The 12,530-nt window shown below is 44.1% G+C and overlaps 2 protein-coding genes across 3 annotated transcripts in view; one reads left to right on the plus strand and one right to left on the minus strand.

Moving 5' to 3' along the window:
• Positions 1 to 10: 10 nt before the first annotated feature.
• LOC112450996 (chromodomain-helicase-DNA-binding protein 7) lies at positions 11 to 4,888 on the plus strand. Its single transcript, XM_025008835.2, has 5 exons — positions 11 to 165; positions 833 to 883; positions 1,029 to 1,169; positions 1,257 to 1,361; positions 1,468 to 4,888. The coding sequence occupies exons 1-5, from the start codon at positions 142 to 144 to the stop codon at positions 2,581 to 2,583; spliced, it is 1,437 nt and encodes a 478-aa protein (XP_024864603.1). The 5' UTR covers positions 11 to 141; the 3' UTR covers positions 2,584 to 4,888.
• A 2,221-nt stretch (positions 4,889 to 7,109) lies between these two features.
• Positions 7,110 to 12,530, minus strand: part of rspo4 (R-spondin 4) — a 23,443-nt gene continuing 18,022 nt past the window's right edge. For both annotated transcript variants that reach the window (XM_037975161.1, XM_017429220.3), the window contains exon 5: positions 7,110 to 10,278. In XM_037975161.1, the coding sequence (XP_037831089.1) occupies positions 10,145 to 10,278 (134 nt within the window). In that variant the 3' untranslated portion in view covers positions 7,110 to 10,144. The remainder of the gene's footprint in view (positions 10,279 to 12,530) is intronic.

Consider the following 12,530-nt stretch of genomic DNA (forward strand, 5'->3'; position numbering starts at 1 on the left):
CCCGCCGGCCCCCCGACACCGTCCTCCTCCTCCACCCCCACCCCCACCCAGACCCCCCCTCAGCCGGAGATCGTGGCCGTCGACAGGGAGGCGGCGAGCAAAGGTCTGATCGAGTGGCTGAGGCAGAACCCGAGCTACAGCATGGACCTGCCGGGCTTCACGCACGTACGTCTGCTTCCCCGCCGGTTTTACAGTTTCACAGTTTCACACCTTTACACCTTTACACCACCCTCCTGTCCTGAGTTCATCCGTATCTCCTGTCCTCAGGTCTGACAGAGTTAGCAGCAGCGGGGACACATTTCGCTCTTTTCCTTTTTAAACTTTAGTGTTTTTACGATCGACTCGGTCTCTGTTAATGTGTCTCCAGCTGCAGTTTTTACCGAACAAAAAGTCCCATCATGCATCAGTCCTTTCAGGAGGGATTTAGTGACGGATGTTCAGCCTTCCTGATGGAAACAATCAGCTGTTCTGGTTCTGAATGATTTGGACCGGTCTGATGTTTTACAACCACCTGTTGTTTTTTGTAACTAAAGCAGGTCTTGAATCTGAAAATAATCTTCTTTTAGATTCATCAGCAGCATCTGTTGATGGAAGGAAGACAGAAAACTGTAAATAAATTCATAAAGTTTTACTTTAACGCTGTTATACAAACATCTTGTTTCACACAGAAACAGATTTATCTTTCAGTCCAGTTGAACTCGATTTATTTCACAGTAAACGTAGAAAATGTTTGGAAATTATTCATCACAAAAACTCTTTATAGTCACTGTATCTTATTAAAACATCTTAACAGGAAGTTAAAGAACGACTGACCTCCTTTTAACTCCAGCAGATCGGTTTGTGTTCCCGTTCTCCCGGTCAGGAGCTGCTTCCCTCCCTGCAGGTGACTCCCGTCGAACTGAATGCTGGTTTTTATCAGTTGGAGGTTCTGGTCTCAGGTCCAAACGTGCTGCAGCTGATGTTTCCAGAGATCTGAAACTCGTGGGTTTCCGGTCATCTGGTGTGTTTCTCTCTGTGTTGCTCCTCAGTCTGGAGCCAGTTTGCTGCACGGCTTCGTGGAGCGTCCCAAACAGAGGAGACATCGCTGCAAGGACCCCACCAAGCTGGACATCAACTCGCTGACGGGGGAGGAGCGGGTCCCCGTGGTGCACCGAGGCACCGGCCGCAGGGTAGATAATAAAACACCAGCCTGAGACGTCGAGACAGGAAGCAGCCGGGTTTATATCGTCTGAATGTTTCTGTTTCTGGCTCTGCAGCTCGGCGGGGCGATGGCGCCGGCCATCAAGGAGCTGTCCCGGTGGCTCGATGCGAACTCGGAGTACTTCGTGGCTCCAGACTGGGCCGACGTGGTCAAACACTCTGTGAGTAAGACTGACCTCTGACCCCTGACCCGAGTCTGAAGGTCGAAAACCTGCAAGATCAAAATGAATCCAGTGATTTAAAGTCCGATCTGTCCTCGTCCTGTAGGGTTTCCTCCCGGAGGGAAAGTTCTCCCGGATTCTGACGGAACCCGTCAACAAAGACCCGGGTTCTCGGCGCCGTGGACGCCGGCCTCGTAGCGAGATGCCCAAGCCCCTCCTCTCCGTCTCTGACTCCTCCTCCACCGGCCTCGGCCCCCCGCTCTACATGAACGGCGGTCTGATCGGCAGCATGGACTCCATAGTGGCCTTGCAGAACCTTCGCGGCGGCATTCCTGGGATTCCCATCTCTGGGATCATGGCGGCTGGATTCCCGCACGGGTTCTCTGCGGCGGTCTCAGCCGGAAGCTCCGGGTCGGAAGACATTAAGAACGGTTTGAGCATGTTACCCATGATGCTGCACGGCATCCCACACCCGCACGGGGCCGCCATCCCACAACACGCCCTGTTTAGCGTGGGCACCATGATGGCGCACGCTCCGCCTCCTCCTCCTCACCCCAGCTCCGCCTCCGCCTCGCCCTCCTCCTCAGCTTCTCCCCCAGCGTCCACTGCAAACGTCACCACAACGACCGCGCCGTCCGAGGCCGCCAGCCCCTCGTCAACAACCGAGGGCGCTGCCTCCTCCGCGACGGGCGGCGAAAAGGAGAACGGAGCAGCAGAGGGCGCCAAGCGACCCACGGCGGTGGAGTCGGCCATCATTACTTCTGCCAGCCGGGCCCACCTGAGCTCCGCCCACCTGGCAACCGCCGCCGGCAGCCATCACACCTTCAACCCGTTCCTGATCCCAGGCGTGTCCCACGGCCTGCTGTACCCGCACATGTTCCTGCCGCACGGCAGCATCATGGCGCTGCCCGCCGTGCCCCCGGGCGCCGCCGACGCCTCGCCGGGAAGCCCCAAGAGGAGGAGGAAGAGGGCGCGGGAGGACGAGGAGAAGGCGGCAGCAGGAGACGCCGACGAGAGCTCGCACCCAGCAGCCCTCTCCTCCTCCGCCCCCGCTACCTCAGCTTCAGAACCGCCTCCACCCGAGGAACCTGGGCCAGGAAACGCCACGGACGGGCCTTCAGAACTCGTGGAACCGGACTCCAACACCCAGAACGAAGGAGCTGCAACCGAAGACGGGCAGGAGGAGACGGGAGGAGAGGCGGAGCAGCAGGAGGAGGCATAGAGGAGGAGAACCTGCCTCCCCCTCTCCTCTGTCCTCCCAGCTGAGCGACGGTGTAAAGTTTGTGCCGTGTCTGTAAGTCTACGTCCGTGTAAAAACTTTTATTCTGACGGTTAGATCCATGTTTATATTTCTCCCCACGCCGCCGCGGTCCGAAAAAACCCAACAACTGGTGTCACACGATGTCTGTATTCTGCATCAAGACTGAGTCAGGAGCGTCTCAGCAGGAGAACACGCCGAGGAGCTGATCCAGGAGCAGCTGACAGAGGAGCTGATCCAGGAGCAGCTGACAGAGGAGCTGATCCAGGAGCAGCTGACAGAGGAGCAGCTGACCGAGGAGCAGCTGACAGAGGAGCAGCTGACCGAGGAGCAGCTGACCGAGGAGCAGCTGACCGAGGAGCAGCTGACACAGGAGCAGCTGACCGAGGAGCAGCTGACCGAGGAGCTGATCCAGGAGCAGCTGACCGAGGAGCTGATCCAGGAGCAGCTGACCGAGGAGCTGATCCAGAAGCAGCTGGCCCAGGAGCAGCTCCTCACATCCAGCTCCTTGAAGCCAAACTTGATCCAAGATGGCGCAGCGGTTTGCTTCCTGCTGCGTTTACAGGCGTCAGTGAATCGTTTCCGAGGTGATCTCTCTCTCTCTGAATCTCTCGCCGCGGTTTCGGCCCGAGGGATGGCGCCTGTCGCCTGTTCGGTTCTTACACTCCGCTCCAGTTCATTTCAGATTCTACCTGTGCAATATTTAACAACTCCAGTCTGAAAACAAACCAACTAGCACTCCCAGATTTATTAGACACTAAAACAGAAAATTTAAAACGTGCAGCCGAGTTATTCTCTGAGTTTATCATGTTAAAGGTGCTCCCTGCAGAGGATGAAACAAAGCAGGTTCCCAGATATATTAACTTCTCTGCAGACATCTGAGGGAAAATATGAACCATTTAGAGGAGGGCAGCATTTTAAACAGTAAAATCAGGATTTCTTTGTGATTTTTATCTTTTTCTTTTTAATTTTTGCACGTTACAAAGCAAACTCAGCCCAGTGAGGAAAGAACTGGAGTTAATGGAACATTATTTAAAGTCAGGGTCAGCCAGAGCAGATTTTAAACCAATTTGTGATCATTTTTTATTAAGATCAAGTATTGGTCCTGTTTCTCTGCTGTTCGGTTCTTTAATTAGCTGTTTTCAGCCTCGTTAGCAGGAGGCTAACTCTTGCAGCTTGTTGTAAACGCAGCTGGATCAAAGGAACAACCGACAGACGAGCAGGAAGTCGAGCTCTGATTGGAGCTCCGGTTTAACGAGGATGATTGGCTGATCTGTTTCTCCGAGGCGGGCGGTAAGAGTTATTAGTCTAGAACTAAAGCCTCGAACAAGAACAGATTTTTAAATTTAAGGACAGACGAAAACGTGCAGATTTAGTTTTCCTGACTTTGCAGTGAGCACCTTTACCGAAAGGATGAGAAGTCGTGCTGCCGGTCCGTTTTTACCTGATTTTAACACTTAATGACGTTCCATCGCTGCCGTAACTCCGTTCGAAAGAAGAGATGAAATTCCGAAAGCAGGAAGAGTTGAGCACAGAAATTAAACGACAGTAAAAGCAAAGAACAATCATGAGATTAGAGTATTTTCCACTTTAGATCATGTAGTTGTTAAATTCAGACACACAGTCACTTTGAGCAATTCCCCCCCCCGCCGCCGTCCTTCACGTGGTTCGGTCCAGAAAATCAAAACGAGGCGCTGAGGTCCGACCACCAGGGGGCAGCAGAAGACCTGAACGGACCCTGAAGACGATAAAAAGAAATCAGAGGAAAGTTGAGATTTTGGCTGGTTTTTTTGTTTTATTTTTTTATTTTTTTAAGAGGAAGAAGAGCGATGCGACTCGTTCTCCTCAGCGGTTCACTCTAAATATGTAAATGTTTCGCTGTACATTGCTGTTTTTTTAAACACTCTTGTTTCCATTGAGGGGGGGGTTACTGGCGGCTGTGAGGTGATCAAACCGACTGTACTGTACAGTGAAAGGATGCTGGTTTTAACACAACACAGGAAACTTTTCCGTTCAAACATGAAAACATGATTTTTTTGCACAGTGTCTCGTTGTAAATCTGTATTCTGTTTCCGTTAAAGTGTCCGAGTGTGTGTGAGGTTTTTGTTTTTGTTTCGGAGGGGGAGGAAGTTCGTATGTGTGCATGCATGCGCACACGTTTTGTGTTTCCGTCTCGTCCTGACAGCTCACACGAAAAAAAAAAACAACAAAAAAACATAGTCGTTGCCTTGTCACAGTTCGTGGCTGCATATAATTTATTATATTTTTTTGCCAAACTTTCACCAAATATTCTTTTTCCTCTCAAGTTTCATCATGTATTCAAAGTAAAATGCCTTATTTTTAGCTGGTATATTTTGTATAGCTGGTCTGTAGGATCATATTTGTGTGTTTTGAGTTTTTTTACGTTGATCTTCGTCATCAGGTACCGCTCTCCCAATCGCCACCTTGAACTCCGAAAACCCAATCAGTCACTCTTCAAAGCACAAACGTTTGCTTCCCGGTGCCTCGAAACTTTAGTTTTATTTATTTACGGGCTTCACTTGCACACTGCGTCCTGTTTCTACGGTGATGCCGCCATGGGAAAGACGACGACGATGATGATGATGATGATGCTTTTAAACGGGGAATTCTGGGATTTTTATCAGCCTGCGTCTCCATCAGGGAACTTTTCTCCCAACAAACGAGTTTTGCGTTCGCGCAGTTTGACTTCTCTGCAGATCAGCCTTCAGGGAGGGTTTGTTTAATACGTGTGATCGGTCAGTGTCTTACCTGCAGAGGGCAGCAGTCAGAGCGCTCTCGGTTTGGAGAATCAGGGAGAGTTTCTGGTTTAACTGCGTTAAACGACATCTCTGCTTTGTCCTGGGAAAAGTGTCAACACAGAGCTGTAAGAGGCAACACATCCGTTCTTATTAGAACGGCCATTTTGTTGACAAAACAATCCGATTTCTGTAATAACCGTCTGTCGCCCTCTGGTGGCCCCTGATGGTATGTCAACACATCGCCTGAAGGCAGGATTAGCTTCATAAACGCTCCGTGTCCAAAAAGTAGGTTTTAAAATACAGATCTGCCTTAAAAATAAGATGATAAAATTTAATTTTAATGATGTAAGTTGATATTGGGCACCGAGAAATGATGAAACTTGGACGTCCATCCATCTGATTGGCTGTTAGCTCGACCAGCTTGAATTTCTCCCTGATTCTTTTAAGAACGTGCTGGAGACCCGTTAGCAGCTCCAGTGACCCTAAAGTCCAAAAGAACCGGGCTCACTCTGGTTTAAAGAGAGGTTCTGGACATCTTAGCTCACAGACAGAACTCCTGGTGGTTTGATGGATTCTGGACTTCATAGATCCAATAAAAACGAACATTTTTGATGTTGGAGGAGTTGTTAGTTGCACCTGTTGGTTCTGTGGTTCCCAAACAGAACCGCTCCATCACAGAGAACGATGAAGTATAACAGTTTTATCTGTGTTTATTTGTTTGGTTATTAAAAGTTTAAAAGATGCAGGTTGATAAAAAGCGGAGTTTTAATCTCTCAGCATTCCTTCTCAGCCCGAGGCCTTGTGTTCGCTCTCCAGGTCATCTAAAACGATAACACGCACACTTTCTCCTCGTAACATTTCTGTAAAGCAAACCCAAACAGGAGCCCGGTTTTCAAACGGAGGAAGCTCCGGAGGTCAACGACGCGCCCGCATCACTTTCTGTCGCCTGTTCTTAGCGTGAAACTTGAAACAAACTGGGGGTGAACTGTGCGGCCGTGTCTTCTATATCAGTGTTTCTTTTTCTTTTTTTTCATTGAAGTTTTATTTTGGTAAATGTTCTCCAGAAGAGTCACCTCGACGCGTAAACTGATCAGAAATGATGTATTTATTGTACAGTTCTTGTCTTTACATTGTTGTCTCACGACTGAATAATGGCTGTTTTTGTTACTCTGGAACGTCTTCGGAAAAGCATTTTGGTTCACATGGAAATTAAAACGGCTTCTTTCTTTGTTGCCTTCATCACCTGCTAATCGTAGGGGTTTTTTTTAGGTTTAAAAGTTATTTTTTTTAGTTCTCAGTAAAGAAACGACTGAAAACAGCTTCTAGATGCAAACAGAAAACTATCGTTCGTACTGTAGGTCCAGTTGCAGAACAGATCAAATTAGATGGTTTCCTCCTTCCTGTTCGGTTCCTACCGTTAGTCAGTGTCATCCTTCTGCTCCTGAGCGTTCAGGGTTCATTTCTTTAAGGGTTTATTTCCGGCGTGAAGGTTTTGAACCGTAAAGCTGACAGAACCTTCCTGAACCGAGGCTCAGAAATCTGGAAAAGTCAAATGAAGATGGGGAATAAGTTATGAAAGGATCGGTCTGCGTAGCAGAGAAACCTTTGCTTCGATTTGTGGTTTTCCTGCCTGAATTCACAGAGTGAAAGGTTTTCGTCCCGCAGGATTTCAAATAAATTCACACTTTACTGATTTCCTGGTGAAAACTTGGACCAACACACGTTCTTGGCAGTTCGTAAACGCTTCTGACGAAATGACTGAATGCAAATATTTTTTTTTTGTCTCGACTTTAAACATTTGCTGTTACTTAAAAACTGACAATTCACGTTTAAAATAAAATCTCGACCATAAATGTCCAAAGCAGACAGCCTGACTGTGATAAGGACGGTGAGAAATGGTTGTAAAATAAAGTTTTTGGGGTCGGATCGCTGCAGATTCAGATCATTTTATGCACCCACCTCAAAGACAAACTGTAAAATAACACCATCGACGGCCCCCGGAGGCTCATAGTGTCGCAGAATTACAGATAAATTATTCACACATTGAGGTTTTTATCTTTTTTTTTTGTTTTTCTTATTTGTAACTATAACTCTGTATTCCCATGTGGACCAATCTGAAGAGTCAAAACATGGTATGTGTGATCTTTTATTGTGCAATAAAAGATGACTTTCAAGATATTTCCTGTCTTTAGTCAATCAGTAACCAGATTAATGGAGGTGAACTCGTTTTGATGCTGATTTATGTTGTCAGATCTCACATAAGGTTTGGTGTTTGTCCACCTTTTTGAACACAAACACCGTTAAACGCGTGAAAAGGAACGTCAGGAAATGGTACCAATTGATTAAATGGGAAACGTTTGATGAAGACCGCTTTAATGTGATGTTTTGGGAATTTTAAGTAACAATAAGAACAGTAATGTAGTTAAACTTTGAGAATAAATGAAAAAAACTGGGCTGAAAATAAAGTTAAATATAAAGTGGTTCAAAATTCAAGCAGTCTTTGAAGGAATTCATGCCCAATGTCTTAAACAATGGCATCATTTTGTTAGTGCTTGGTAAAATCTGATGGGTATGACTCTCAGCTACTACCACACCTAATTTATTTCCAAATATCTGAAACAGTCTTAATTTGTAGGCGTTTTTGTGCTGCCTATTGCTGATTGGAAGCCATTTTGAACATGACTGACATATTTATCACTAGTACATGCACTTTATTTACTTTTAAAATTGCTTTTTTTTTAACTGTTTTTTAACTCACTCATTTGGTAAAATAAAAGTATAAGCTAATATTTAAGTCTAATGCTAGTTAGCTAAACTGTAACTTTAGCACTGTCGAGACATTAAAGGTATTCAGTGAAGGCTCTGAAAGAACCTAAAAATAATAATAACAACAATAATAATAATATTGATTGATTGATACAACGTTAAAAACATTTTTATTAACTATTTAAAAATAATTTTTGGATCGTTGATGCTGACACTTGAACGAGATTAGAAGGAGAAAAATAATCAACCAATCAGAACGTTTTCTTTGCCGTCTCCGAGCGGAGTTTCCTCCCACCTCTCTTTAAAGACGAATGAGAGTATAAAATTTTGATTGACAATCAGATCAACCAATCAGATTTCGAGTTGTAGCTGGCGCGCGGTGTCTTTTGAAATTTCCACCGTTATAGTAGAAATTTCCGTTGGAGGCGCAGCTCGCGCTGATTAACCGCCTTCTGGTGCAGTGCAAATGTCGAAGGGTGGATTTTTATCGGTGTTATTTTTAAGACGACCGCTCAGTAAAAAGACTGGCTTTTTAAAAGTTATTTATTATTTTTATTTTTTAAAGGCCACAGAACACTGGAACATTTTGGGCACGGTGTAACTCGGTTCGGGAGGTGTTTGAGTAGAACCGGAAATGCTAGCTTGTTAGCTTTTAAGCTAAAGCTAAGAGCAAAACCAGGACCTTTGGAGACGCGAGAATATAAAACAAAACCTCAAGACGAAGAGTGGATTCGTTTTCAAGTTGCCATCAATGGTGAGTAAAACAAGTTATTTTTAATGGTTTAATGTTTTTATTTAGATGGCTGTTAGTTCACATTTGGCCTTTTTGTATGATTTTTTATTTGGTATTTAGTATTTTTTTATTATACTGTTTATTATGTGGAAGACCAACCAGCTGTTTAATTGATTTTGTTTTAATTTAACAGCTTTGAAAGACAAACATTTAGAAAGAGAAGTTCTTTTGGTTCTAATCATGGCAGCTGTATTGACAAAATAAAACTAATATAGTGGCGTGAATATTCATAATATTGTTAATATTTCCTGTTTTTCTTTTCTGGACAGATGCTATAATCCATTTATTTCCATTAAATAAGAAAACAATAGTAATGTAAAGAACTTATTTTATAAAAATAAGTTTGGGGCAGTTTGTTTTACCTGACAGATGATGAAAAGATATCACACATATCAGCACGGGAGGAAAATCTTTTACTGGTTTTAGCTCTTCTCTTCTGCAAAATAGCATGTTCAGTTTTATGAATTTAACATATTTACATGTTTCCAGTCAGGACAGATGTGTGAGGGGAAACCGCTTCAAAATATAAACATTTATTGTGGAATTAAATCCCATTTCGTCTCAAAAATAGATATAAATATACATTTAACTTGTCATTAAAAAGAAAAAAGACTTTTGGTCTGATTTGGAAATAAGGAAAAAAAACCCTCATCTTTCAAGATTTACATGTGCAATATCAAAAATATTTAGATCAAAATAAAACATTATCTCAGCCGTCCGTTCCATGCAGTTTAACATGTTTAATATATTAACTTAATGCTTAGGATGTGATTTATTTGTAAAGTCTAACAGAGCAGGAACTCTGTTTAAACCGATGAGTGATTCACACATTTTAGTTGATTTTCTGAGTAAATACAAAGCTTTTCTTCTTCAATGTCAGCCGTGATGGACGAGAAACTACCGTTGATATAAGTGAGACAACTCCAACGTTTATCACTCAGAGAAAGTTAAATAAAATAAAAAAGTTTGGCCTCTTTAGGTTGGAGTTAACAGGACCTGTTTGGTTTATGGGGTAGCAGCTTTAGATGGCCTTCGTTGTGAACTGGAGCTGAATAAATAACGTATGTCTGGATTAAAACCTGACCACAGCTTGTGGGGAGACGGTGAAATAAACCCATTTTTGTTGGTTTTAATGCTTTCGGTTGAGCAGGTTGACTGGAAACATGAAGGCAGAGACCCCGGCCGGTCCGACGGGTTCTCTGCGGGGTCAGGGTTCTCCGGGTCGTCCAGTTCTGTCTGTCGTTGCGTTGGATGACACGCCCGGGTTGTTTTTGGCGAGCTGTCGTATTCGTTTTCTCTCCTTCTTCCTTCCAAGTCCTCCTTTTTTATTCTTTTTTCTTTCTGACAAACGGAAAGAGAAACATGTATTAGATGCTCATGTGGACTGTTAGTGTCTTTAAATGAATTTAAGATAAACTGATTAAAACCATTTTTACTTAATTTAGTTTATTTATTGAATGAAATATAGTTTGTCTGTTAGTCTGCATGGACTGATTTTAGGAGGAATCTGAGCAGGATTTTGAAACCCCACTCGGTTCCTTCTCTTCCCAGCGTTCCTGAATTATTTGTCCTGACGTCCCCTGGATTTTTAATCTGTCCCCCATTAGAGACGCCGTTACAATGCTTTGGCTTTTGGATGCTGCACTGATTGGGAATTAAGACAGGCTGTCCTGAAAAGACTCGTCCTCTTCAGATTTGGAAGCAAACTGTTGGGGTTGTTTCACACGTGTTCAGGGAGCTGGTGCCTGTCTCTAGCGCTCATGGAGCGAGAGATGGGAGACACCCTGGACCGGTCCATCACAGGGACAACCATCCACTCATTCGGGGGGAGAGCATGTAAACTCGGCACGGAAAGGCCCAGCTGGGTTTGAATCTGCAGCCTTCTCCGCTGCCGTATTGTTAAACTGTCAGGTTGTCCTTCAGGTGGGTGGCATTGGCCATCTTCCTTTAGAGAGCACTAACGCTGGCTGGCCTGCAGGTGGCAGTGTTCAGGACAACTCATCTGGGTCGACTGTCCAAAGTTTGAACTGTGGTCAGTCCTATGTAGACATTTATCGTCAGGAGTTTGGAAGTATTTACTAAGACTAAATTTAACTTTAAAAAGTCGGAATCTGTCTTTCCAAAGGAATAAGCAGAACAGTGGACCTGCATCTGGACCTTTGGGTTCTGTCATTAGTGGGTTTTTGCAGTTGTTTCTAAAGCTCACACGTCTGTAGAGTTTGGAGCAAAGACTAAATAAAGATGGGACGATGTGTCTCCATGGACATCAGTTGAATCCGTTAAAGAAGCAGGAACCATTTTACCATCAGAAACTTCTCTGCCACAGATTATCCAGCAGTTCAGTCAGGTTTGTGTTAGACATGCACTAAATGTTCAGTCACTTAACAAATTTAATAAAAATGTTATAGAAGTACGTTTGAATGGCTTGATTTTAACCGAACTAAAGAAACAAACTTCAAAATGTTTGGAATTTGGTGGAACACGTTACTCATTTGTGCCCACAGTGTTGAGGGAATAAAGTAAAATAGATTTCTTTACTGCCTTTAGGTCAGATGTATGAAGTGAACGTGAAGGAAAAAGAGGCTGTTCTGGACTAATCAGAACCTGTTCTGGACTAATCAGAACCTGTTCTGGACTAATCAGAACCTGTTCTGGATTTTGTTCTCCCTGAGGCTCCGTCTACTCTGTGAACACTGATTCATACGATACTTGGTGAAAATGGACCTCAGCTCTCAGTCTGGGTTGGATTTCAGTCTTATCTGGACCCATATCCATGTGTTCTGAGTTCTGACCGGGATGGTAGCTGGGTTTGAGACCAGCGGGTCTGAAGATCCTCAGATTATTTCTGATGTTAGACGAGCTGCATTAAATGTCGTAGTTGTAAAAAAAATAAACCGTGTGTAGATTTGTTTCTTGTTTAAAGGAGGTAATTCTCTCTAATTGTTGGTTCATTCTTGGAGATAAAACAGGACTCATGGAAACTGCTGTTAATGGTTATGGTGGAAAAATGTGGAGTTTTAAAGCTGCAACTTCAAAATGTTTTAGTGGATTCCAGCTGGAATGGGAGCTGTCGGCTCACCGGAGGAGGCTTATCGGTTTGGACTCAGACCTGCAGAGCTGTGGGGGGCTGAAAAGAAGAACATGGGGGCAGAGAAACATCCAGAACGTGTCAGTTTCCACATGGGACTGATTTTATTTCTGCTCTAGATTTGAGTTTGAAGCAGTCTCTGGCACCCAGACGTTATTCCGGTTTAATCCACCGAGCAGTTCTGAACAGAGGATGTTTTTACAAAGATAATCACTGTTTTTATTAATTTACAAAATACAAATTGGTTCAACAGAACAACAGTGCAAATCAAACCAGTATTTGGTGTAAAACAGCATGAGTTCTTCTCGGGGTTTAGTGGAATTACAGTCAGATGTGTGATTTTTCTGCCATCATTACAGGTGCTGGTCATAAAATTAGAATATCATGAAAAAGTAGATTGATTTCAGTAATTCCATTTAAAAAGTGAAACTTGTATATTATATTCATACATTACATACAAACTCATATATTTCAAATGTTTATTTCGTTTAATTTTGATGATTAC

The sequence above is a fragment of the Kryptolebias marmoratus genome, linkage group LG4, assembly GCF_001649575.2.
Source record: "Kryptolebias marmoratus isolate JLee-2015 linkage group LG4, ASM164957v2, whole genome shotgun sequence".
Taxonomy (NCBI): Eukaryota; Metazoa; Chordata; class Actinopteri; order Cyprinodontiformes; family Rivulidae; genus Kryptolebias; species Kryptolebias marmoratus.